This window comes from Lampetra fluviatilis, chromosome 24 (assembly GCF_964198595.1).
Source record: "Lampetra fluviatilis chromosome 24, kcLamFluv1.1, whole genome shotgun sequence".
Lineage (NCBI taxonomy): Eukaryota > Metazoa > Chordata > Hyperoartia > Petromyzontiformes > Petromyzontidae > Lampetra > Lampetra fluviatilis.
This window is the reverse complement of record NC_136298.1, coordinates 5,943,289-5,967,371: the sequence shown is the minus strand read 5'-3', so window position 1 is coordinate 5,967,371 and position 24,083 is coordinate 5,943,289. Positions and strand designations below refer to the sequence as shown.

The 24,083-nt window shown below is 45.9% G+C and overlaps 1 protein-coding gene across 1 annotated transcript in view; it reads left to right on the top strand.

The window, feature by feature from the left end:
• The first annotated feature begins 5,329 nt into the window (after positions 1–5,329).
• The window catches only part of LOC144941094 (3',5'-cyclic-AMP phosphodiesterase 4C-like), a 294,498-nt gene continuing 275,744 nt past the window's right edge, over positions 5,330–24,083 (top strand). The window contains exon 1 of the mRNA XM_078867573.1: positions 5,330–5,601. Coding sequence (XP_078723699.1) covers positions 5,345–5,601 — 257 coding nt within the window. The 5' untranslated portion in view covers positions 5,330–5,344. The remainder of the gene's footprint in view (positions 5,602–24,083) is intronic.

The following is a 24,083-nucleotide window of genomic DNA, read 5'->3' as shown; positions in this document are numbered from 1 at the left end:
CATTTTAATTTACGTTCATTCCACGTCTCCTCCGAGAAATCTCCACCCGCGCATTAAATACTTCAGCAACACTCGAATTGGCACGCGTGTCAAATTTAAGCTGGGTCTCGTCTATGCTCGATAAAGTGCTGCTGAAGGAAGTAATAAGGCAACGGGCGGTCGTTATATCCTACCGAGGCATTTGTAAATGGATCATTATACTGCGCGTATAATTGCTATTGTGTTTGATACTCATTAAGTTGCATGTGGCTAATTTTGGTTGCCGTATAATCATCGTGGCTGCTCGATTTCGACTGTAAATGCACTGGTGTGGTTATGTTGTCCTCCTATAGCTGCTTAACCAGTGACAGCATATTATATCGACATATATGATGTACCTGTGTGTGCAATTCAACTGATAATTTCAATACGCAGTGCATGAGTCGATGTTGACCAACTTAACAACGTGGAGCCGTTTGTCAAATCCACCGTTGGTTGAATGCCTCCCGCACGCCACGTTTGGTCTTCGGGATTGTTTGGCCATACTTCACCATGCTGGTCAGTGTGGGTTGGATGAAGAGTTGCGGTTCAGATATCATTCGCCACTTTGTTTTGGCCGTCTGCGGGAATCTAACTCGGGTTTACCGGCGTCGTGGTGCAAGTCGCTAATCACTTTGCAGTCGCTAACCACTGCGTCGCCGCTCCACCCCTATCTCTGATGCGATTTCAATTTCGCAATTTTTATAACATTGACCCGATATATATCTTTTTGCACCAAAATCCGAATGCAGTACAGACTCCCTCCGCCGCTAATATGTCTTGCATGCAGGACTATTATATATGCGTATACTAATGGTGTCTTGCGTCAATTCACTGCTGGATAAAAGCCTTGGCAGGGAATTGAACCTAGGTGGCCATATTCATAGCACAGTGCGCTAACCACTGCGCCACTACTCCTCTTCGCTGCATACGTATCATCATTAGCCATGCTCAATCCACTGCCGGATGAAAGCCTGCACAAGCGGTCACCATATTTCATGATCTTGCGACGTCCTCTTGAACGCATTCCATTCCTTCGCTGCCGCTCCGTCATTGCTCTTGACCAGCATCATTCACCGTCATCATTCCTGCTCGCCGTGCCCACTTGACAGTCTGCATTGTATTTTAGCGCTCCGTATGTTGCCTCGTCCACGTGATTTTCTTTCTGCCCGTCATCCACTCTCAGCATATCTTCAATCTTTAATTGAAACACGCTTGCGCATGTGCAAAGCGAGTGAAAGTTCGACATAGAACCAGCGACACACCATCCGCGTATCGTCGCATTTGACGCGTTGGCTTGGCCGCTATTGTGTCTTCCTGTTCTTTAACACTCCATAAAGGTACAGTAGTTTGACGTTATATCACGTGTACCGTACACACACACACACATACCCCATTGCACAGTTTCTATATTTTGAATTGTTCGTATAAACGGAATGTGTCATTGATGATTACGCCGTTTGCTATGTGCGTGTCAATTGAGACAACCTCCGACAAAAAAAAAACCTTTACAAAGAGACGCTCAATCTCATGGTATATAGTCCATTTAACATATATGTTTATGAGGCATGTAAGACGGCGTTGTTTGTTCTGTGGGACGTTTCCAGCGTTGGATGCGTTGGGCCACCGATGCCTACGCCGCCACTCCGCTTACAAACGCGAGTGATCTTTAATGCGCTGACAGATGATGGGGGGGGGGGGGATGGAGGGAGTGAGGGGCACTGTGCTGTGAGAGAAGGACCATATGCATATTCGATCACGTAAGCCAGCCAGCCTTATTAAATCAAGGGGGCTTGTCTTACCCAGACGTTAAATGCGGTGCTGAATGATTCAGTGGAATAATTCAGCGGTGTGGTGGTGGTGGGGGGGGGTCTGTTCTGTTGCAGTGTCATTCCTGGGTGGGTAGCAGACTTCGAAAAACAAAACATGCTTGCCCCCCCCCCCCCCCCCGTACTATCCACCAAAGTGAGATTGTCGTGCCTGCATAACGCATTCTTGTAATTAAAAAAAACCCCGATAAAATATTTACCCACGAGCCATGGGTATTCCTAAAAAATATAAATCCATATTAATGTATATTTTTAAACATACCAATTTGCCATGTTGGTTAGAGCCCATTGCCCTCTAGTAATTGGGCACCCATAATCTGTTCAGCTTCAACATACTCGTCAATGTCACCTTTTTTGGTTGTCTGTTAATCCTTTGGTCTTTGCCGTAAGCGTGTTCCCATGCTCTAGCCACGACCATTGGTGGTCAATCCTTCCAGCACTGCATCCTGCCAAGGTCTATTTTTCTCTGATCCTTAATGACAACCGATGTCGTGTCAAGCGTACGTCTCTCCTTTAGTCTTCCTTGCAATGCCTTTTCATCTCTTGCTCCACCTCTCGTGACGATCAGGCGCTTTTGGCAAAATTTTCCCGATTTCAACGATTGAATATTTTTAAAAATGTTATCGCATGTACGTTGAACTTCTTTCGCACAGTCCGCCTCCAAATGTACTAATCGGAGGTACCCGCCGCCTGTATTTATTTTGCCATTGATGCATTGTTTGAAGGAGTGCTCATGGAGTTCTTGAGTTACCGGAGTTAAATTCCCAGCCACGGCTACAAGCAATTGCAGGTGATGTCTTCTTAACTGGTCCTGCCAACCTACCCCAACCTTCACCATTATCCGTGGACCAGAATGGCGAAGTATCGTCAAACAAAGCTCTTGCTGCCTTGTTTTTGCGGAATGCCTCTCTCCCGTAATGGAATTACTAAGGTCTGTAAATTATTATGATTGTTCAATGTACAATTCATAAGCAGATTTATCGAAATTTTATTTGTATTCTTAATATAATTGACTGTAATAGTCAATGCATCAATGTGGCTCTATTTATCTGTGGAGGAAATATATACCCATTCTGGCTTTGGAGTGCAACCAGCATCATTGGAACCTCATTTGCCAGTAAAAAATTTGATAATTGTTTTTTTACCCTTCTATCTGGCAACAAAACTGACACCTTTTTTTACAAGGAGTCATGTTTGCATAGACCACAATACCTGCAGCCATAATGCAAACAAGCGCTTTTTGGCGTCATCTGGTCCAACACCATGTGAGACTGGGCTCTAAGGAAAGCTGTCTCGGGTGTGGACCAATCAAGTTCAAGGACAGTGCATACATTATAAGAGTTATGTTTTTGTTTGCATTATGGCTGCAGGTATTGTGGTCTATGCAAACATGACTCCTTGTAAAAAAAGGTGTCAGTTTTGTTGCCAGATAGAAGGGTAAAAAACCAATTATGCAACCAGCATGTTAGAGTTTGTGCTTACATCTCTGTGGTGGCTCTCGTATTACGTTGCTTTCGCGAGCCGGAAATTATCACTGTGTGTTGTCCGCTGGTGATTTGCGATGATTATGAATTATCTCGCCAGAATCCTAACTTGGCACTCTGTCAAGGTGGAACTGGCAGAAAGCACATCCTGTTACAGATGCAACCACATTGACAGGACTGCGAGCCAGTTGTTCAGCATCACAGTGCACTCAGTATGAATGCTGGGAATGATCGGGTTTTCAACAGCGGCGTCAATTGATTACAAATGTCCAGATGTGAAATCCCTGAATTCTATTCATGGGAGCTATAGACCATATCGTTTAATATTCATGCATTGTAATATCTGTGGCGTGTTCACAAAAGCTTACTACATTGGTATTCATTGGGAAAGGTTTGGGTAATTGAAATCATATCTTTTCCTACGCTCACTTAAAACTGTAATAATAATATTTGGAGCAATTTTAGAAGTGTGACTTTCCCATTGTATATTCAAGCACAAACCAAACAACATGATTGTGTTTTTTTTTACCAAACAGAGCCAAACAAATTTGTGATTCACTTAGGGATGCATTTTGCAGTTCCATGGACAAGAGTATCTAATCTGGTAGCAATGCGGTTGGCTAGAGTACATGACTCACAATCTAAGGGTCTGCGAGTTCAATAGCCCATCTGCGGATCCACTCATCCTGTTGGTGGTTGATAAAAAAAATAGTGGCACTTTATGCGCATTTGGCAGTGGTGTTGCTATGCAGTGACTCTTCGCAATCACGGGAATGTGGAATTTTCTCCACTGGCTCAAGGTTGTGAGAGGGGAGGAGGCGCGGGCGCGGTGTAACTGTGGGTGTCGTGGTTGTCCGGACGCCCCCATACATATTTAGATACCAAGAATTATTTTTTGGTAACTCTCATCAAAAATGTGGAAATGCTGATTGCGCTGATGGTGTAACATTTAAAATACACAGTAGCGCATGAACAGTCAGCTGAGTACTCGGTTTAATCGAAGCAATAACCACCAGAAACCATTCCCTATTCGCAATAGGAAACCCTCAACTTTCAGAGTGTGGCCGAGCCCCTGGCAGTAACGGGCAGATGAGCGTCACGCTACGCTCGCGTAAGCGGGAATCCGATTTGACGCATGGCAAAAAAAATGCGGCCTAAAACAATACGTAGACATGAGTGTCCACGCGTGATATGCATTAATTAGGATTCAGCAATAAAATACAGGGAGTGGAGGCGGGGGTGGTGGTAAGTGCCGTGGTTTGGGCACTGCTGCTACGAACGTGGCGACCTCGGTTCAATTCTCAGCCGCAGCAGACGGCAGCGGCGAGTGATATTTGCGCTGGTCTTGGGTCCCACTGCACTTTTAACGGCATGCACTGACCCGCATGGTGAAGTATGGCCGCACGGTGGTGGGGCAGGCGTTCCTTAGGCATCGACAAATGCACAAATAATGTTGTCACGCTGCTGCTGCTGCTGCTGCGTTGGCAATGGTGCACAAGCACAATCAACACGTTCGTGATGCTGTCCTCATCGGAAAAGTATATCATCGGCGATAGTATCAGGCATGGCCCTTATTCGCAGCAAATAAACGTCAAATGTGTGTTTACCTTTGTCCTTTTGGGGCAGTGTCCTTGACGAATGTGTCGAGTGTTACAAATACACAGCACATTAACATTGTTTTTACGTGGTTGCGATACAATCCTGCTCGTGTGCACATTCTGGGTTGATTGATACGTCGCTGGAGAGACGGCGGAGGCTTCATCCGGCAGCGGATTGATTTTTTACCGATTGTGACGACGACGAATAAAACGAAACAAAATAACAACTTGCATTTGTCCCTCTTGTCACAGGACAGCTACGATCGATAGGCTGCTCCGCAGAAGCGGCGGAACCTTCGCTACGATCGCGCGGACGTCCATGCGCTCCACTCGAGGTGGGGGGGAGACGAGAAGGTTTTCTTTTTTTTTTGGGTGCGAAGGGGAAAGTGGGGGAACTTGACCGAGCCGTCGCCAAATGGAGACCAAAATGATGGGCGTCTGTCCCACGATCATCACGCCCTCCCGGGACCTGGACTCACCCAAGGCGCCCAAGCACCTGTGGCGTCAGCCACGCACCCACATCAAGATCCAGCGCCGCGTGCTGTCCGACACGGACGCAATGTCCCAGCGAAGCTACGGCATGGAGCGCGCCGACGCCATGGACACGTGCAATCGACCAGGGCTGCACAAGTCGCGCATGTCCTGGCCCTCCTCGCTGCAGGGCTACCGGCGGTAAGGAGATACACGGAAGCTTATTTTGTGTCATCATTATTATCATGTACACATATAATTGTACGAACTTCGCAACGCAACGCGTACGCGTCGTTGGCATCTCCGGATGAAAATGCGCCGCCTCGCAAATGTGAGCGATTATTGTTGCATATCCCATGTGCGGGGGCATAATAACAACACCCGGCGTCGTGAATCCACCGTGCGATAATAACGAGGCAAGGGAGAGCCTCTTCCATGTGCTTGTTGGTGATGCGCCCCATCGAGGAGTCCAGGGGGGTGGAGGGGGCTGACACCGCTGCCTCCCCTCTCGACTGAAGGCTCAGTGGCCCTTCCAAGTGACGATGGAAGTGAATAATGACCTACACACTGTCGGTAATAGTTGGAGGGTGCTCAACAAAATGCTCGAATGAGAACAAATAATCGATGGCCATCATGCACTTTACATACACACCGGGGCTGGCAGCGGGAGCAGAATGCACGATAGACAAAAAGCAGTTCGCATGGTTAATTCCGTTTTGTTTAAAGATTCATTAGCATCGCTTGTGTTTCTGTATCTCCCCCCCTCCACCCCACCCCCCGCTTTAAACAAGGTCATGCCACAGAGTTGTTTCTCACTAAATATTTTCCGGGGTCGCTCGATTGGAGTTAGGTAGGCACGGCGAGTGTGACGGTGGATGTGGCGTGCCAGATGCGGAAAGATATATTCCAGGTCGTGTACGCTGAGAAAGCCGGGAGAGATTAAGTCTTGGCTGCGATGATTTGATTCTGTTGTTTTGCTTCCTGTAAAGGTGTGTTTTTGTATAATGCTGGAAATGAGCGACGGAGTGTTGCTTCTGTCGGTGGTCCTGAGATAGTGGTGGAAATTCCACATTCCCTTGCAGATAGCGGTTTATCCGAAGGATGAGCACTGTGCCATGAGTGTCCAGGAACAAGTCTCAGAACATATTTTCAAGACGTTGCCACATTCGGTTGGAGATGACGGGGGAGGAGGGGGGGTGGAGGGTTAGCACAATGGCTTGCACACTGTGACATCAATCATCAACCCGGTAACCAGAGTGCCATGGTGGCGATATGTAAACTATCTCGCCTGGTATGCAAGGAGGTCGTGGGTTCGATCCCGACCCTGATGCCTGCATATTTGGAGTTTGCATGTTCTCCCCGTGATCGCAGGGATTTTTCTCCAGGTCCTCCGGGTTTCCCCTCTACGTTTACAAACATGCATTTAGAGAATTTGGCTGCAATACATTTCCACGTAATAAGCCACATCGTTGAGCTATCATGTGTGGCCAGATCGCTTCTGAAAAAGAGCCATAAAGCTCAGTGGGCCCTACCAGGTAAAATAAAAAAAAGTTTGTTTAAATCGTTTCAAATCCTGGTCAGTGGCGAGTGATATCTGAATTGCTCATTGGCCCCCCCCTTTAAGAAACACTCCATTGTAAAGCGTGGTAAAGTATGGTCCAACAACTGCAATGTCCAACACGGTGCATGGAGGCATTCATCCAGCAGTGGAATGACAAAGGGCTGTACGTTATTGTAGTACTCCACGTCGGGATGCTTGGTCGCTTCTTTAACAACTACGTTGAATGTATGTGAAAAACCAGAGTAGCTGGGGAAAGGCGACGTTTACGAGGGGTTACACTCACGAACCCCTGACCTGATGGGTCGGAGGCCACGTTGCCTCCTGTTTCTGTTCATTGACCACCTTATAGCCCGGCACGGTGGGAGTTTCAGGTACAAAGATGAATTCTTAACGACACTCAAACTCCACTCCCAGAACGCTGTACAGTATTAGGATTCACGCAAAGTAATGCTGCAGCGTCGGTATTTCACGGTCGCAGTGTGCTTCTCTCCGACTTATTTTCGGCTTCCCCCGCACCTCCGATTAACGCGGTTGGCTATGTAGGGTGCGAAAGAAGTTCAACGTACAATACAAACATTACTGTGCATTGTCGTTGCTCGGTGTGATGCCCGACGTTTTGCTCCATGCGCCGGAAGGAATTGAGCTCCTCGAGAATCTCCCAGCGCCTGGGATGAAACGTCGGGACGCCGTGCCAAACAACATGGAGGGGTCAAATCTAAATAAAAACATCGTGGGGAGCCATCGAGGCGGAGTGCTGTTAGCGATCGCCTGCTTACTGCAGATGCACGTGGGCTCTGCATGAATCACCTACCCCACTGTCAAGGTGTCGCATTAAAGATTGGGGAAAATTGCTTTCAGCTAGTACCTTCTTACCAGGCGCCTATTTTGTGTGCGTGTGTGTGGCTGAGCGAGCCAATATCAGATTTCAAAGCTATCAATCTCACTTATTTATGGTTACTGATTGAGCCCAATTCACTGCAAATCTCACAAAAGCAGCCTAACCATCTCTCGAGCTCTCCCAATGTTGTCGGCGTGCGATTTGTCAAATTTCAATTGGCAGGATTGTAGGGGGATGGTTGGAGGAGGGATAAAATAAAAAATACTTTCACAGTTCCGCACCAATCAACGTGGTGAAATATGGTCAAACGATCCCCATGACCGACGCGCTGTGGGGAAGCCTTTATCCAATAAGAGACGGACAAATAACTGGAAATAATAATAAAACACAACACGTCATTTTGCCTGAACGTATTACGTGCACTTTGAAATGGTAATGATAATAGGAATGCATTTCATCTTGTGAAGCCTCGCTGTGTTTTTCATGAGGGTGCTGCTACATTGGGGATTCCATTAACGGTGATTTTTTTTCCTTCTTGATGGGAAGAAACCGGCGAGCCTGAAGAACCCCTCCCCCACCCCCCCCCCCCCAAAAGCATTAGAGGGCGTCACGCTCAAAGCTCCGAGTCGGGAGATTCAAAAATCCGTCTCTGCGCTTCCATCCGCTGGTCACCACGCAGCCAGCCTCAACCCCGCATCCCATTTGTGCGCTCACAAGGCTCAACTCTGGCATTGTCAACTAAAAGTATTTTTTTTCCGGTTGGGGGGGAGGCGGGGGGATGCATTTACCCCCCCCCCCGACCCACTATCTCCCCTAACCCCCCAAGAAATGGCAAACCTAAGGGAGGTCCTCGGGGTAAAACAAAAAAAGCTTCTGCCTCTTTTTTTTAATCAACCTTGTATCCGTTATAGACTGTTGGGATGAGTGCTGCTTCGAGCACCTATTAAGGTCGAAACGGGTGCGCGAAATGAAGATTTGACGAGTACCATTCCAGGCCATCTTTGTCTCTGCAGTGATGCTTTTTTACGCAGCTTCACATCGTATCAGTTGCCCGCCTAATGTTGAGTTGATCCTACAGGATGCGTGGCATCATTTCAGGTTTCACTTGCCATGGATGTCACCCATGGCCGGGAATTAAAACTTCGGTCGCCATACGCACAAGAACACGTTCATGCCATTAAATTACAAACAACAAAACCCCATCAGAACTGAATAATAGTGCAGGTGGGGAAAATCATACGTTTTATGTGCATGCATTAATTTCCATTAGATTAAATTTTAAAAATATATGTGCACACATTAATTTCAAAAGGCTGTCATATCGGCTTACACGAAGCTAAAATGCCTGATCACTGCACCGGCGCTTACTTTGTCAGCATTAATTTTCAGATGAAGAAGCCAAAAAAGAATAAATATGGGATTCATTGGTTCGTTTTTATAAATGTACCACTAAGATGCTAAGAGCCTTATTGTAATAATGGTACAAAGACAAAGATCCCCGTATAGCCTTACCAAGCTGTTGGGACAAGTGTCGTTAGCGAGCACCTAATAATGGTACACAACCACCCACCACTGACATTAACCAGGTTTAATGTGCGTCCGGCAATCGGGCTGCTACCCTTGCCTGGAGGCAGGATTTCTATATGGGGAACTATTCAGCAGCAGGGCATGTGTGATTGCTATTACGACCACCGACAATTATTCTTCAACATGGCCTAAATCTTGGAAGTATGTAATTTAATGCCCCACTATGGGCTGCTAAATGTGTTGGCAAGAGTGTGGTCAAGGTTATATTTAAGCTGCATAACCTGGACGAGATGGTTTTCAGGTGAGGATGCCCGGCAGGTTACAAAAGAGCCCCACGGGCGTGTGGATGACGATTATTGCTGTTGTGTATTATTATGATCACAGTTGCCGAGGCAAAGCCTTCTAAAAAGAAAGTGGCTATCGGCACAATGTGGCATTTGGTGCTCAAATCCGTGATTACAAAAAATCCCCCAAGGCGGCTTTTAATTTAAATTTCCATGTAAACGAAACAGCACATTTACAGCGTTCCCCCGCTGTAATCCTCGGAGAAAATTACCACTGGAGAAATGAGCTATCGTTTATTCCGCCTGTATCTCCACCTGTGAATTCCGTCGATGCTCTAACTGAGTGCCACGCCTTGTCACCTTCCGAGTGTCCCGGTTTCACTGCAGACACTTGGCACATTGCAGCTTTCTTTCTGCCGCGGCCAGAAGCAGCTTCTCGGCTCTTTAATTGGTAAACCCTCGTGTATGTCGGCGTTTTACACGCGTGAAATGTATATTTTTCCACGCGTTTATTGCATTACTTTCCATGAGTGGTGAAGTCTTCGTTTTATTAATCTCTGCCCAAATTCTCGAAATGCCAAGCAGCCAGCAACAACCGTTACGATCGGAGTTGCAGCATTTGAGTCTGTACATGACTTGCAATGAGCTTCGAAGAGATTTGGAAAATAAACGATGGCAGGGAATTCCGAAGTGGAGGTGTGCGAGGGAAGAAGCAGAAAGATAAGTATAGTGATCTGCAACGAACATAGTGTGGGTGAGATTTTTTTTTACTATTAACCTTTTTTTTACCAGGCAAGGCCCCTCCACTGAGCTATGTAGATTTTTTTTAAGTGACCTGGCTAAAAATGATAGCTCAACGATGTGGCTTATCATGTGAAAACGTATAGTAGCCAAAAATTCTAAACGCACGTTGTTTCTAAATGTGGAGGGAAAGATCACGCGACCACGGGGAGAACATGCAAACTCCAAATATACCGGCGTCAGGGTCGGGATCAAACCCACAACCTCCTGCATACCAGGCGAGGCAGTTAGCATCTCGCCACCATGGCGAACTAGTCAGTCTGCTTTACCGAGTCCTCCATATGGAATGAGGAATTCACCAGTGAATTTCATAGGAACTGCAACCGTTGTCGTAGACATTGATGAAAGATGAAGATAGATTCCAAGATGAATGGATAGGCTGAAATTCCGGCGCTGGTAAATGCTCCTTTACATGTATTTTTTTTGGGGGGGGGGGGTGGGGGGGGGAATTTGCTGTCTCTCACACCAATGGGGAAAATTGCCAATCTGATGCATTTTGGCGGCTTCTGCAAGATAATCATCATCGGCTATGATATATCAACTGCTGGATAAAGGCCACTCCAAGCTGTTGCCATTTCTCACAGTCTCCCGATGCAAACAATCCGTCCGTCCATCCATCCATCAACAAGCCACCAATCCAATACATCCATCAATTCATCCACAAGGGTATTAACCTGGCCAAATATATCCTGGTGTGACCAGTTTGGAAAACGCCAATGTTTTATTTTTTCTATTTTACTCAGGGACTGCTTTGGCAGTGATGCAGAAGCAGTGAAAATATACTCAACACATTCATCACCAGCGCTGCCTTGTAAGATTACAATGTACAATCGGCTTGTATTTAAGGTAATGTACCCTTCTTTAGATTATAGAGAGGCTGAAAGAGGGCAAAGTATGAATCAGTATTCCCTCTCTCTCTCTCTCTCTGCCAACGAAACGTTTTGTCTTCCCTCGAAACGTCCGTCGATTGTGTACGTCTTTTTTCTGTTTTGCGTCATTGTTCGTGACAAATGTGGTAAGTGAAAAACATAAAATGCACATGAATGCGGGACAAATGATTTAAGCGCTGAACCTTTACAGCAGAGTTTTAGACTCCGGCTTGATGGTCCGAACGCAGATAATAAGACGGCACCTGAATGAGTTGTGTGGATCAACTGTGATGCATTCACAAGACACAGGGCAGCATCACGTGTTTGGATTCCAGAAAGGATAACATTTACCCGTATAAAAATAGTGTTAGAATTAAATTATATATACACAAAACTACCGCCTGCTTTACGAATAGTCTCTTTCATAGCGGTAGCAACATTTTATGAAATATGAATACGTCTGAAGCGTTATCCTAAGGTGGCTGTTCAGTTTATGGTAAGGAGTTAACATGTTTTTATTTTAACACTTTCGTGACTGCAGTAATTCATATTCTGGGTTCTTTCGGTAAAGTTACATAGATATAAAATCAAATCATAAAAAAATTATGAAAAAATAAAGCTTTTATTTTAATTAATTTTTCATTTTAATTCATTAATTTATTTATATTTCTCTATCTACGTGACTTCATCGAAAGAACCAAGAATGTGTTTTTATTGTGTTTTAAAGTAGGGCTTACTTCTTGTTGGTGGTCGTAGCTGTTCATAGTACAGAGTTTACACCCAGCTTGCATTACCAGTGACGGAAGTAAAGTGTGAATCGCCATGCCTTCATCCAGCAGCGAATTGGTCAAGGCCACTGGTGATATCATCTAATTGTTTGGTGTGCAGTGTGTGTTACAGAATAATTAAAATACTCTATAACGGGCTTTGTGTTGACAAGGAAAGAGCGTATGTTTTCTTGAAAATGTGTAGATGTTCTCAGACAATATCGCAAGGCAACGTAACCATTATCCTTTTCGAAAAATACATTGTAACTTTATTTTGTTCAGTTTAGCACATCTGATGCTTAAATTTAACGCATACACTGAAAGTTAACTCTGTGGGGATCCAAGTACATAATATGTACCCCGCTGTGTTACAGAAAGTTTTTTTTTAAGGAAGCCAATCATTGACAGCAAAAAATGCTTCCATCACGTCACAAGTGACAAATAGTGGTATGGGTTACCTATCGCTATGGCTTGGATATCACTGGTAGGAACCTCCTGGTTACACCAGCCCACAGGGATTATTGTGTCCGTCGTGCAGGGAGAGGCTGGGTGGGGAGGGAGGAACTGGGTGGGGAGGGGAGGGTGGACAGGGGCTGGATGGGGAGGGAGGGAGGGGAGGATGGGGAGGGGCTGGGTGGGGAGGGCGGGGAGGGGCTGGGTGGGGAGGATGGGGGTGGGAGGGGTGGGGCTGGGTGGGGAGGGGCTGGTCACCCCGTGGTGCCCTTATAAAATTCAACGTTTAACCTACTCACGCCGGCTTGTGCCCGCCCTCACAGTCGGGCATATTTGCGGAATACACCACGCCGCCGTTGACCCTGGCCATTGACCGAGCAACCCAACGTTCCGACCAGCTCCCTCCGCAGGAATGTGTATTATGTCCCTCTGTCCATCTGTTCTTCCATTCGTCTTTACATCTGTTGGTCAGTCCATCCATTCACCCGTCCATCTGTCCATCCGTGGACGATTCACCTGTTTTCAGTCAAACCTGCAAAACGACCTATCGATAGGAAATGCATCACTCAGCTCCGCAAAAAAAAAACACGTGCAATGTTTTGGGCAAGAATGTCCATAACATGCTTCCACAAATGCTTTTAAAGGAGAGTTATGCCATGATGTGCACCACCCCAATTAGTGCACTTGCATTACAACACGAGAACAGTGGCGGCTCGTGGCGTTGCCACTAGGCGGGGCTGTTGTGAGTGACCTCTGAAAAGATGGCGTTCTAATTAAGAAAAACCTCGTCATGTTATTGGCCTTCCCGTGAAAATGATATCACTGTCTTATCTACTAACGGTAGGCATTTCTAATCAATACGAAAGAAAACAACAAAGCACCTAAATGTTGTCCCAATGACCCTCAAGTCCACACTACGCAACCCCTTTGACACTGCCGAAAGCCTAAAGAGCAATTAAAGATCAGCTGACACGACTCAACAAATTCGCCAAGGCAACCAAGACACCGCATAACTGTACAATAACCGCCACATACCGTCGTACACCCACCTACACAAAAAGTTTTGATTTGTATTCACTGGCGACATTAATACAATTGTAAACGAAAGCCGACACAAGGTTGCGGGGGGTTCGTCTTTTAATCCTTTTCTCCCATCCACACCTGTCCCCAGCCGTCCCAATCTCGTTCCCGCCAAAACTCCCCTCTTCCCGCCCATTCTCCCCTTATATCTCCTCGCTTACCCCTCCCCCTTATCCTGTCACCGTCCCACTAACCCTCCTATTGGTGGGGATCCTTCCCCTGACACCCCTACACAATGTGCACAGGCCCTACTATCTTCTTCACTTTTCACTCCAGCTTGTTTTGTTGTGTGGCCACTGTTTGTCTCACCGTTATCTGTGGCAATTGTAACATCACTTGTTTCCTCCTAGAGCGTGTTGGCCGTGAGCTGCTATATTTGCACAGTGCGGTCTCGCATTGTGGTGCCCTTTTCAAACAATATGGCTAAAATGCGAAGCTAATCGCAATGAACGAAGGGAAATCTCTCACTCGGATGCCTTCACAGCCGAGATCTCCCTGAGGCACAAATCAGACTGTGGTGTTACAGCGGTTTCTAATATGAACAATTTAAAATATCTGTTTAATACGTAGTAGGCTTTCGCGACCAATATCATCCATAATACAGTTTTTTTGGGGTTAGATCACGTAAATATATAAATGTGTCGTTAAATCTGCCACCACCCGACACAGCCAATTAGTAAGGTTTGTCACGTAAACAGAACGTGCCAATTTGTTACTGGTACAGCACACCGGTGTGTTGGAGAGCAAAGCCACAACATTACAATCCGAGTACGACGTTTCACCAATAGTTACAACTAGCTTCATCAGGCGACAGCCAGATTTGTGAAGAACTTCAAATGTTATCTTCATTAGGCAATTCACTTTGAAAGAATCATCATATATATTTTTAATGAAAACACAACGTAACAATTTATAGAATTTTTTTTTTTGAAAAATAATTTCTCATCTTTAGCTGCTTGGTGGGCCGGCGCCACAACTCCCCTGGTGGAAGAACCGCGCCTGTGTCTGTATATTTGTAGTCTCCCTGTTGCCTCGTGTATTTTTCTTCGGATCCGGAGGTCTTTCCCTCCACATTGAGAATCAACAACATGCGTTTAGAGTATTTGCCTGAAATACATTTCCACGTGGTAAGCCGCTTTGTTGAACCATTATTTATGGCCAGATCACTTCTGAAAAATAACTATTATAGCTCGGTGGGCTTTATCTGGTAAAATACAATGTTTAGTTTCGTTTCGTGTGCCGCCTTATACCACATAATTGGCCACCGCTCGCGTGTAACACGCATGTTGTGTTGTCGTCCATTTGTTTGTGCGTCCATGTGGCTTCGTGTTTTCGCCGTCTCTTTTTTTGCTTCCGTATTCTAATTAATTGTGCTATCGACATCACGTCACGAGATGAAGAATCCGAATCGAATCCCACAGCAGTGCTTGCCATTTGCCGGAGAACGGCTGCGGGAAAGATTTTTTTTTCACAGGACTTGTTCAAAAACCACTGTCATCTTCCCCCCTAAAGCAGCCTTCATTTTACGCGTTTCTGCGTGCGCATTTCTCTGTACGGTTGACGCTCCTTGTAAGGATATGCTTGCACTGTTTTGCAGTGCTGTTATGTGCGGGTTCCGCTGTTTTCATATGCAGCCTAGGAATGCCATAACTATCTGTGCCGTTGGACCACATAATAAAAATAACGGGCGCTGGCAAGGCCACGTGATGTTACGTGTCACATGCACGGACGTTATGGCATCACGTGACTTTTCTATCACATCACATGACTTTGTGACGTCATACCGTTCGTACACGTGCATGACCACACATCTCTCATCCCTTTATTTTGTTTATTTCTCACTTTAATCTCGTTCAGTTGTACCTGTGGCCTCCAAGTCTCTCATATATATCTCTGGCTTATCTCTCTTTCATCTCACTAATCCGAATATCGTTGTCTCAGCAAGCCATAGCTCTCGTTGGGCCGCAGGCGCGTCACTCCCAAGAGCCTTCTCAGGCCACGTGTGGCTCGCGTGTAGGCCCGTCATTTGAAGAACCCAGACCGAATAAAATGAAGGCTCCCCCACTGCTTTGGCTTGTCAGCTTGTTTATCTAGTGCATTATTGCCGATGCTGCTTAATGTGATGCCGCTGAGAGATGTGCCTTTGTTTATTTATGAAATGCTGTTTCAGAGGGACTGTTTGGTCGGCTGAACACACGTGTGCTGTCTGTTCGCTGACATTCGTTCCGTGCTGCAGTTTTGGTTCCGTTTCTCCGCCAGTCAGCAATTTGTATGTCTAGGCACGGAAGCATTGAAGGGTAAGCTCTGGGGTGTTGTGATGTGCGTTGCCTATGTTTATATCCTGATTCCATCCTCCGTGTTTGCTAAAGCAAGGTTCTTTTGACTCGCTCTTTGGCCAGCTGGAAAATGTCAAAGGTCATGAAAAGCACCTTTTATTTTAGCCGTGTGTGTTTGTTTGGCATGCTAGATTCACAAACCACGCAGCCCTACTCACGTCTTGTAAAGGTGCAGCCCTGCAAATGTTTTCTCGATCCGCTGCCGGTGGAGAGGCCTGCACTAAAGGGAGCTTTTAGAGAGCGCCTCTGGATGGTGTTTTTGCCCTACTCTTACACGCGGACCAAACATCTTGAAAGAGGTGGGAGAACCCGTAAATTACCCCCACCACACACACGACCTGCCAATTGATTGACTGTGCCGCAGAGGTCGCAAACAGGTTTTGATTCCTTACCCGTACCCGTACCCGGCCGCACCAGGGTCGCAAACGGGTACCCGTACCCGGCCGGGTACGGGTAGGGTACGGGTATCGGGTACCTGATTGCGACCTCTGGGATGAAGCCATGTTGCAGGCGCGGGTGGGTTGATTCTAGGAACTTGAATTGTGAGAAGAGACAAGACGTTGGGAAATGAGTGACAAACGGTTACTCACCAGTGACTCACGGTCTACCCGTACCCGTACCCGGCCGCACCAGTTTCGCAAACGGGTAGCCGGGTTTTGGGTAGGGTACGGGTATCGGGTACCCGATTGCGACCTCTGCTGTGCTGTACCCATTTATACTGCCGGGTGGCCAGAGGCGGAAGCGGACTTAGAAGAAACTTTAGGATTGTTTCAAGTGCTGCGCCAGGAGAGTGAACCAGTGACCTCTCGATTGCAGGTCCAGAGTGGTAACCTTTACCCCACGGAAGAATGTGAATGGTTATGGTAGCTGGATCTCTTATCTTTGTATGAACAATATTTCTCCCATCTAATGACGTATTTGCGGCTTTCGACAACTTACGGACAAGTTCCAATGATAATTGTGTTAAGAATACCTTGTTTTTATTGTGCTGATTGTTGTAATTTTCCTTTTATCATCGTACTGTAATGCAATAAAGTGGATCATTAGGTTTCAGTTTCTAGATATATTGCAAATAAAAAATTTTTGTCAATGTATTTAATAATTTACCCTTCTTACGCACAATGTAACTTTATGAAAATTACAAAGGATAGCAGTGGAAAATGGCTCAAGCGCACTGCATTTAAACGTGGATGTAAGAGTGTCATATTAAGATTGTGATAGTTATTTTATTATTTCATCGTTTAAAACTTTTGGTGCAACCTTATATAAGAATGAGTCATTCAGGCGAGGTTATATTAAGTGTAAAAGTATATTTCAAAGCAATGATCTAAAAATGAAAAGTAATTGTCGAGCACAGCTGTCAACTGGTCAATTCAAACGGCACGCCACGTCATTGCTAGGTTTGTTGGGATTTTATAAATCCTTTATACTCTATTTATCACTTGCCACAATTGTGCATGAGATTAATACGATTTAATTGGTTCATCCCGTGGATAAGGTCGCAATGCTCGCACACCAAACCCTCTCCAAGCATATAACAAATCTGGCATAAGCAGAACATAGTTCAATTGTGACCACTTTTCTTTGTCGATCCGGTTCTGAATGAGCGTCTCCTTATGCCGCGTGGGTTGTGGCAGTTTGCTTGGCCTAACTTCGCCATGCTGGTCAGCACGGGTTGGTCAAGGATAGGGAGGGCGAGGGCCCACGGACGTTTGAGATTTCACTCGTCCATGATGTTAGCGGTGACCAAGAATCAAACTCAAGTTTGGCACCTTCACAGCACAGTACGCTAACCACTTTGCCACCACTCATATATATGTGTATCTTTTGTAGCGATACAACCTCAGTTGTTAGACTAGAATCACTCTTTTGCGAATATGAAAATGTATGAATTCATGTTGAGCGCCGGTCAGTGCTCTTGATTGTAATTCATCTTTGGAATTGTCCACGGTCTTAGATGATGGCATGTCCTGCCGGTCCACGTACTTGTCAACTTGTCCTCAAAGCAAACCCTGCAAGGCATCTGATAAGTCCATATTGATTGAAATCCTTAATGTGGCTAAGACCCCGTGAGGCTGTGGAAGAGTAATGACAATTTTAAATGACACATTGAGGGTGAATGTAATTACGTGGATCAGACACATGGAAACACTGTCTTCATCATTATTAATTGCATTATCCAGTATTCGTACAATATCAATAAAGTGACCGTGCAAAGGCACATCGTTTGATTTTCGCTGGTGTTTTAGCCCTGGCACATTAGGCAAAGCCCATTAAAGGCAAATTGCTTGGCTATTAAGAAAAAGGCTTGGCGTCAGTGAAATAGCGGAATAGAAAACAGATGGAAGAGCTGGCGCATGTCGCTGGGAATCGTACGAATGCGCGGCGCCGGGAGTGCGACTCTGCCGGCTTCTCACCATCATTACAAATCCTGTGGCGGAAGTCACCGACGATTCAAGGGTGCCCCGTGGCAGGCGGCGTGCCTCCTGTGTGGGCAATTAACCAATGTTTCCGAACACCAGAGGCGCGGGGTAATCGCAGGTGTTATTGCACACGCTAAGAGGAACATTCCGTGCGCTGGAATTTTTTTTTATATTTACAGGGTGCTTCAAATAAATGTTAACACTTCTGAGAATTTGAAACAATACCGCAAGAAATGTGCCTCGGGGCTCTGGAGACCACCTGAAGAACATTCCAGGCGTGCGTTGATTTTTTTTAACATACATTTGTTAAAACTAGATTCGAAAATACATTTGTTATCATGCTACAGTCTATCCGTTCTTTTTCCATTAAAAACGATAGTCCCATATAAATGTTAATTTTTTTTCAAGCACCCTGTATTTATATGCTAGAGCTGTTGGGAGAGTGGTGGCGCAGTGTCTAGTGCACCGTGCTGTAAACCTAGTAACCTGAGTTAGATTCCTGGCCATGGCTTACGCTGGTGATGAGTGATATCTGAAACGGCCCTGCACTCTTCCATTTATCAACCTATGCTGCCCAGCGTTACATCGGGAGGTCTTTGCCAACAACGGCATGACAACGATCTAAACGTGTATCACTGTTATGACTAAATAATACTTTCAGCAAAACAAGAACCTCTTGAGATCAACTGCATATTTTAAATCATTGGAATTACACGCACCGCCTTAATATTTAAAGTAATATACTTATTGTTTATGAGCGTGTTAATTTTTATGATGCTGTTTAACAACCTCTATGATGTTGAACAAAACATGTATCACCAGGCCCTTGTTTTCAAGCTTCGAAAAAAAGATATTGATCGCGACAATGCAACTTTTAATATCGAGTGAATAAATAAAATTAAGGTGCAATAATAGATCAGTTCTTTCCTTGCCTGTGAGTGCCTCATCGCACTTATTCTCACAGTGCGTTAACATGATAACCTCGTAAAATCCTCAGTCTGTTGCGACCTTATTTCTTTTATTTTAGACTTTATTCCTTGGAGGTAAAATCTGCGGGAAGGGAAAGTATTGATTTGGGGAAATACCAAGCCTGATAAATCAGGAAGCAAGGGGTACCTGAGTTGGACCGTAAAGCATTTAATCAATTAATCAACATGAATATTACATTTAATCATATGTCAATACAGATGGAAAAATGTGATGGAAACGTTTGTTAGTGAACATCAGAAGCCAGCTCAAGGTAGTATTTTTGTTGAAAACGTATCTTATAAAATGTTTTTTTTATCATCATCATCATCATTATCAGTCGTCATCTGTCCACTGCTGGACGAAGCCCTCCCCAAGCCAAAATCCATCGAGCACCTACAGAGGAGCTGATTGTTTCACTCCATCTCTATGGTAGTGGCACACACATATGTAATCCAGCACCATGGATGCGAGGGTTTGTGGATCGCACAAACGTTGTGAATCTCCCTTCCTGTGAACGTCAAGGCGGTGCAATACCCCTGGCTCGTCAGGAGCTGGCATTGCATCAAGTGGATTAATCGCCATCTGTATTCCATCTGTACGGGGATAGAGTGTTGCCCCCTCGCGCGCGTGGGTTTCCACCGGGTGCTCCAGGTTCCTCCCACACGTGTAAACATTCATCGTTAACTGGCTGTAGAGAACTGCAGAGCTTGGGCAATTGTTTGTCCCGGCTGCAAAAGAGTCTACGATTCATTGTGGCTTTCCTGGATAAGCGAGTAAGAATAAATAATGACGATGCATGTCCTGTCCCGTGTGTTCTCTCAATTGGCTGCCCCTGTCATTCGTCTTGAGCCTCCGGCTGTCATCCCATGGAGCAACATGACCTAGCCAAGGGCACTTTACTTTTGTAATAGGCAATATGCCATCTCTGAAAGATAAACAAAACAAATGCAATGTATAAAGATGCATGGAGGGGTGCATGCTTGGAGACAGAAAGAGGAACACCTGGGGTCAGATGGTTTATATTTTTGAGATATTAATTCCCCATTAAAAAGAGCTTGGGGTATTCTGTTTGAAACATGAGTGCCACAAAGCCACGTACAGTTCATATTTCTTACACCTACAGATCAACGTATAGGCATTTGAATCATTCATTTAATTTAAGTAATTTACTGCCATTCTGTATGTGATCCATTAATACTCCACAACAGAATAAATTATACTTTGAAACACAGTTCTTAGAAAGGTCATGAGATTTAATTAAGAATGGATTCTATAGCTCTCTTAATTGGAAATGCTTATCATACACTGCTGTTGGTGATTAATTTTATTTTCCTACATGCGGAAACGTTTTTCAAACAGTAAATTGCACGAAAAGCAATAACAAAAGCAAAAACAAAGATTACCCCCCCCCCAACCTCTGTAGCCTGAACAGACTATTGGGGCAAGTGCACTTGGCGAGCACCTATGAAGGATAACACGGCACACGACGGGAGTGGGTTTGCCAGCGATATTTACACACCGCACAGGGAACTCACTGAAGGCTTAGCCGACCTACGGGAGACCCATGGTCGGTTTCGATTCTTCATCACTCATGTTGGCTGTGAGCGGGAATTGAACGTGGGTGGCCAGCTTCGTAGTGCAGTGTGCTAACCGCTACACACTATTTCTGCTCAGTGCAGAACACACATTTATATTCACTGCAATATGCAGGCACACGTGTGCACCTGTGGGAGAGTAGTTTAAATTGCTTTTAAATCATTCTCAGGAACGTGAAATCTCCGTTTCATGTAAAGTCTGACATCTGATGTACAGGGTTATTAAATGCAGAGCTTGTATACAGCACACACATAGTTACAAAGCTGCTCCGTGGAGCATCACAGACTGTTCTGGAAAGTACTGTTAGTAAGCATGTAATAAGGTCAGCATGGGAAACAAAGAAAATCCTGGGCGGTATGGAGGTGGAAATAACCCGGGCGACGCCCGGGACAGGTTCAGATATTCGTCACTGGTATTGACCGTGAGTGGTAATCTAACTCGGGTCGCCGGGTTCGTAGCACAGCACACTGACCACGATGCTACTGCTCCTCAGTACAAAGACAAAGATCCCCGTATAGGCTAGACAGACTGTTGGGGGAAGTGCTGCTAGCGATCACCTATTAAGACCGGCATGACACATGAGGGGATCGGTAGCCAGGGCCACGCCCGGCCGCCTTTGTCTCCCCAGTGGCGATGTTTACACACCATACTAGGTACTCATTTAAATCTGAGTTCGACCTCGGGGAGGCCCAGCACAGGTTCAGAACTTCAGGTTCTGTGAAAAAGAGCTTTATAGCTCATCGGATTCCTCCAGTCTAAATCAAGATTCTGATTGTGAGATAATCGTCACCGGTGGTGGTGCTAAGCAGGACCCGAACTCGGGTCGCCAAGGTACGTAACGCAGTGTGCTACCCCACCTCACCCCGACAGCACACACACACAATAGCAGCAGCTAAGTGGTAGTGATATTACAAAGATACTTGTGCCAGATGTAGGGAACTTTCAGGTGAAGGTCATGAGCAGGTTACAGGACAGACCCAGATGTTAGAGACTAATTGTCTAGGGTGACGAGCACTACCTGCGCTCTTGTGTCACCTTGCCATTTCAGCGGCCTGATCCTCTGCTCGTTGTAGCGAGCATCGCTTCCCCACCTCTCATTGTTGCCGGAAGGCGGGTGCTACTACCTGCCTCGTGGAATTTCTCATGGGACTTTTCCACAGAGGATGATCTTGGTACCAGTTGCTGGCGATGGCACTCACCTACAACCTTTCCTGGACTACATATGCCCATCTTTTTCTGGAGCGGATACCGTGCCAATTTAGCCGCTTTATGCAGCCAAACAGAAGCTGCTTTGGAATAAAGTGCCTGGACATGCGGTGGCTGGGCATGCGGTGGCTGCGCTTGTGAGCTGAATTACCAAACGAATGCAACCTTTCTTGCTACCATGACCCACTGATGGGACTTTGTCCAGATCTTAAAATATCTGTGCGCTCCTCACACAGTTCATCATGGAAGAACTCAAAACACACTCGGACCTAACAACAACAACCGCCATTCGCCACTAAGTCGCGGTGACGTCACCACGACGCTTGTGCCAGGCTATGTACACCTTGAGGCCACGTGAAGTGTCGAACGCCCGCCGGCAGGAGGTCACGGGGCAGACTCAGCAGGTGCCAGGGGTCCACTGAATGAGACGACTGGCTGATGTACCATCTGTGCCCCCTACTGTGCCAATTTGCTGTGGTTTAGCCACCCGGCGCTCTGCTTGTTGTTGTGAGCGTCGCTCCTCCGCCATCTGTTGTTGTTGGAGGGCGACTGCCTCCAACTGCCCAGTAGCGTCCTCCACAGAGGCCGATCTTGACACCGCTGGTACCAGTCATCGGCAAGTCCACTCAGCTCCACATCCTCCTGTACCACATCACTCCATCTCTTCTCTAGCCCGTGCCGCGCCCGTTTAGCCCCCTCGATCCGGCCGAACAAAAGCTGTTCGGGCATGCGGCATGCCCTCAGACCTAAACACACATACACACACACGCATACATATTTCTATGGCTACGTATCGTACAAACATTCCTCTTTTCCCTGTCGGGACAAGTAGCATAAGCAAGAACATGTTTGTCATGTCACCACAGACACACACACACACCTCACCAGCCATACACAGTGTTTTCCCCACCCATAGAATGTGCTTTTAGTATCACAATGCTTCGTTTTGTTTTCCCTACTGTGACACGTGGCTACGAAAAATGACAGCCGTTGGACTCTTCCTTCGGGCTCCAAAGCGCAGACGTGCGCGCGGAATATCGAAAGTGGAACCTCACCATGAGCCGTTCCAAAAATAGTCACAGCTCCAGCGCACAGACACATGATTAGTGAACGCCTTCTGATGTATGCCTCATTTGATGTTGAACCGTACTGCAATCTTTTTTTTTTGCATTTACGCACCGCGGAAAATAAAACAAATATATATCACGATCACAGCGTGGCGTGATCTTGAACGTCGGAGCGTGCGCGTCTCGAATAAGGTTGAATTAAAAACAACAAAAAATCACAATAAAACATAAAATGTATAATGAACAGATGGCACGAAAAAAAAACTGCTGAGCAATTCGAAGAGAGAGGGAAGCCGATGTTTTGTAACTTTGCTTCGTAAAAAAAACAAATACGGAGCGAAGAATTGCATCGGGGCTCGGCAACCCGACTGCGAGTTTCGGAGTGAGCAAAATAAAAGCGGTAGGTGTTGAGCCCTCAGTCTAACACAACAGTTTAAGGGCTTAGGACATTTAAAAAAATACCTTTTCAATCACTTGGCGAAAAATGGGGGGGGGGGGGGGGTGCATGTTGGGAAATAAACCAGGCGCCTTCCGTTAACCCCTTTGTGTACAGAAGTGCGGCAATCCCTGAGGATTGAACTTCGTTACAACGAGATGAATGTTTTCGTATTTTTCTGACGAATATAATTGCATCTGTATTTTAAACACACGCAAACAGTTGTTGAGCACAGGCCTAACTGCCCCCACAACGTCGAGGAGCCAGCCAAAGAGAGCACCACTAAAATTGTAATCGAACAAATTTGACGCATTTGTTGAAAGGGTATCACAGCTTGGGAGCGGAAAAGAGATGACGGGGAGGGAATTTATTCCAAATACTTGCGAAAAGGCAGAAGGAGAAGAGTGAACACAGTGTGAATGACACAAAACTGTCAAACGAAATAATTTGTATTTTACCAGGTAAGGCCC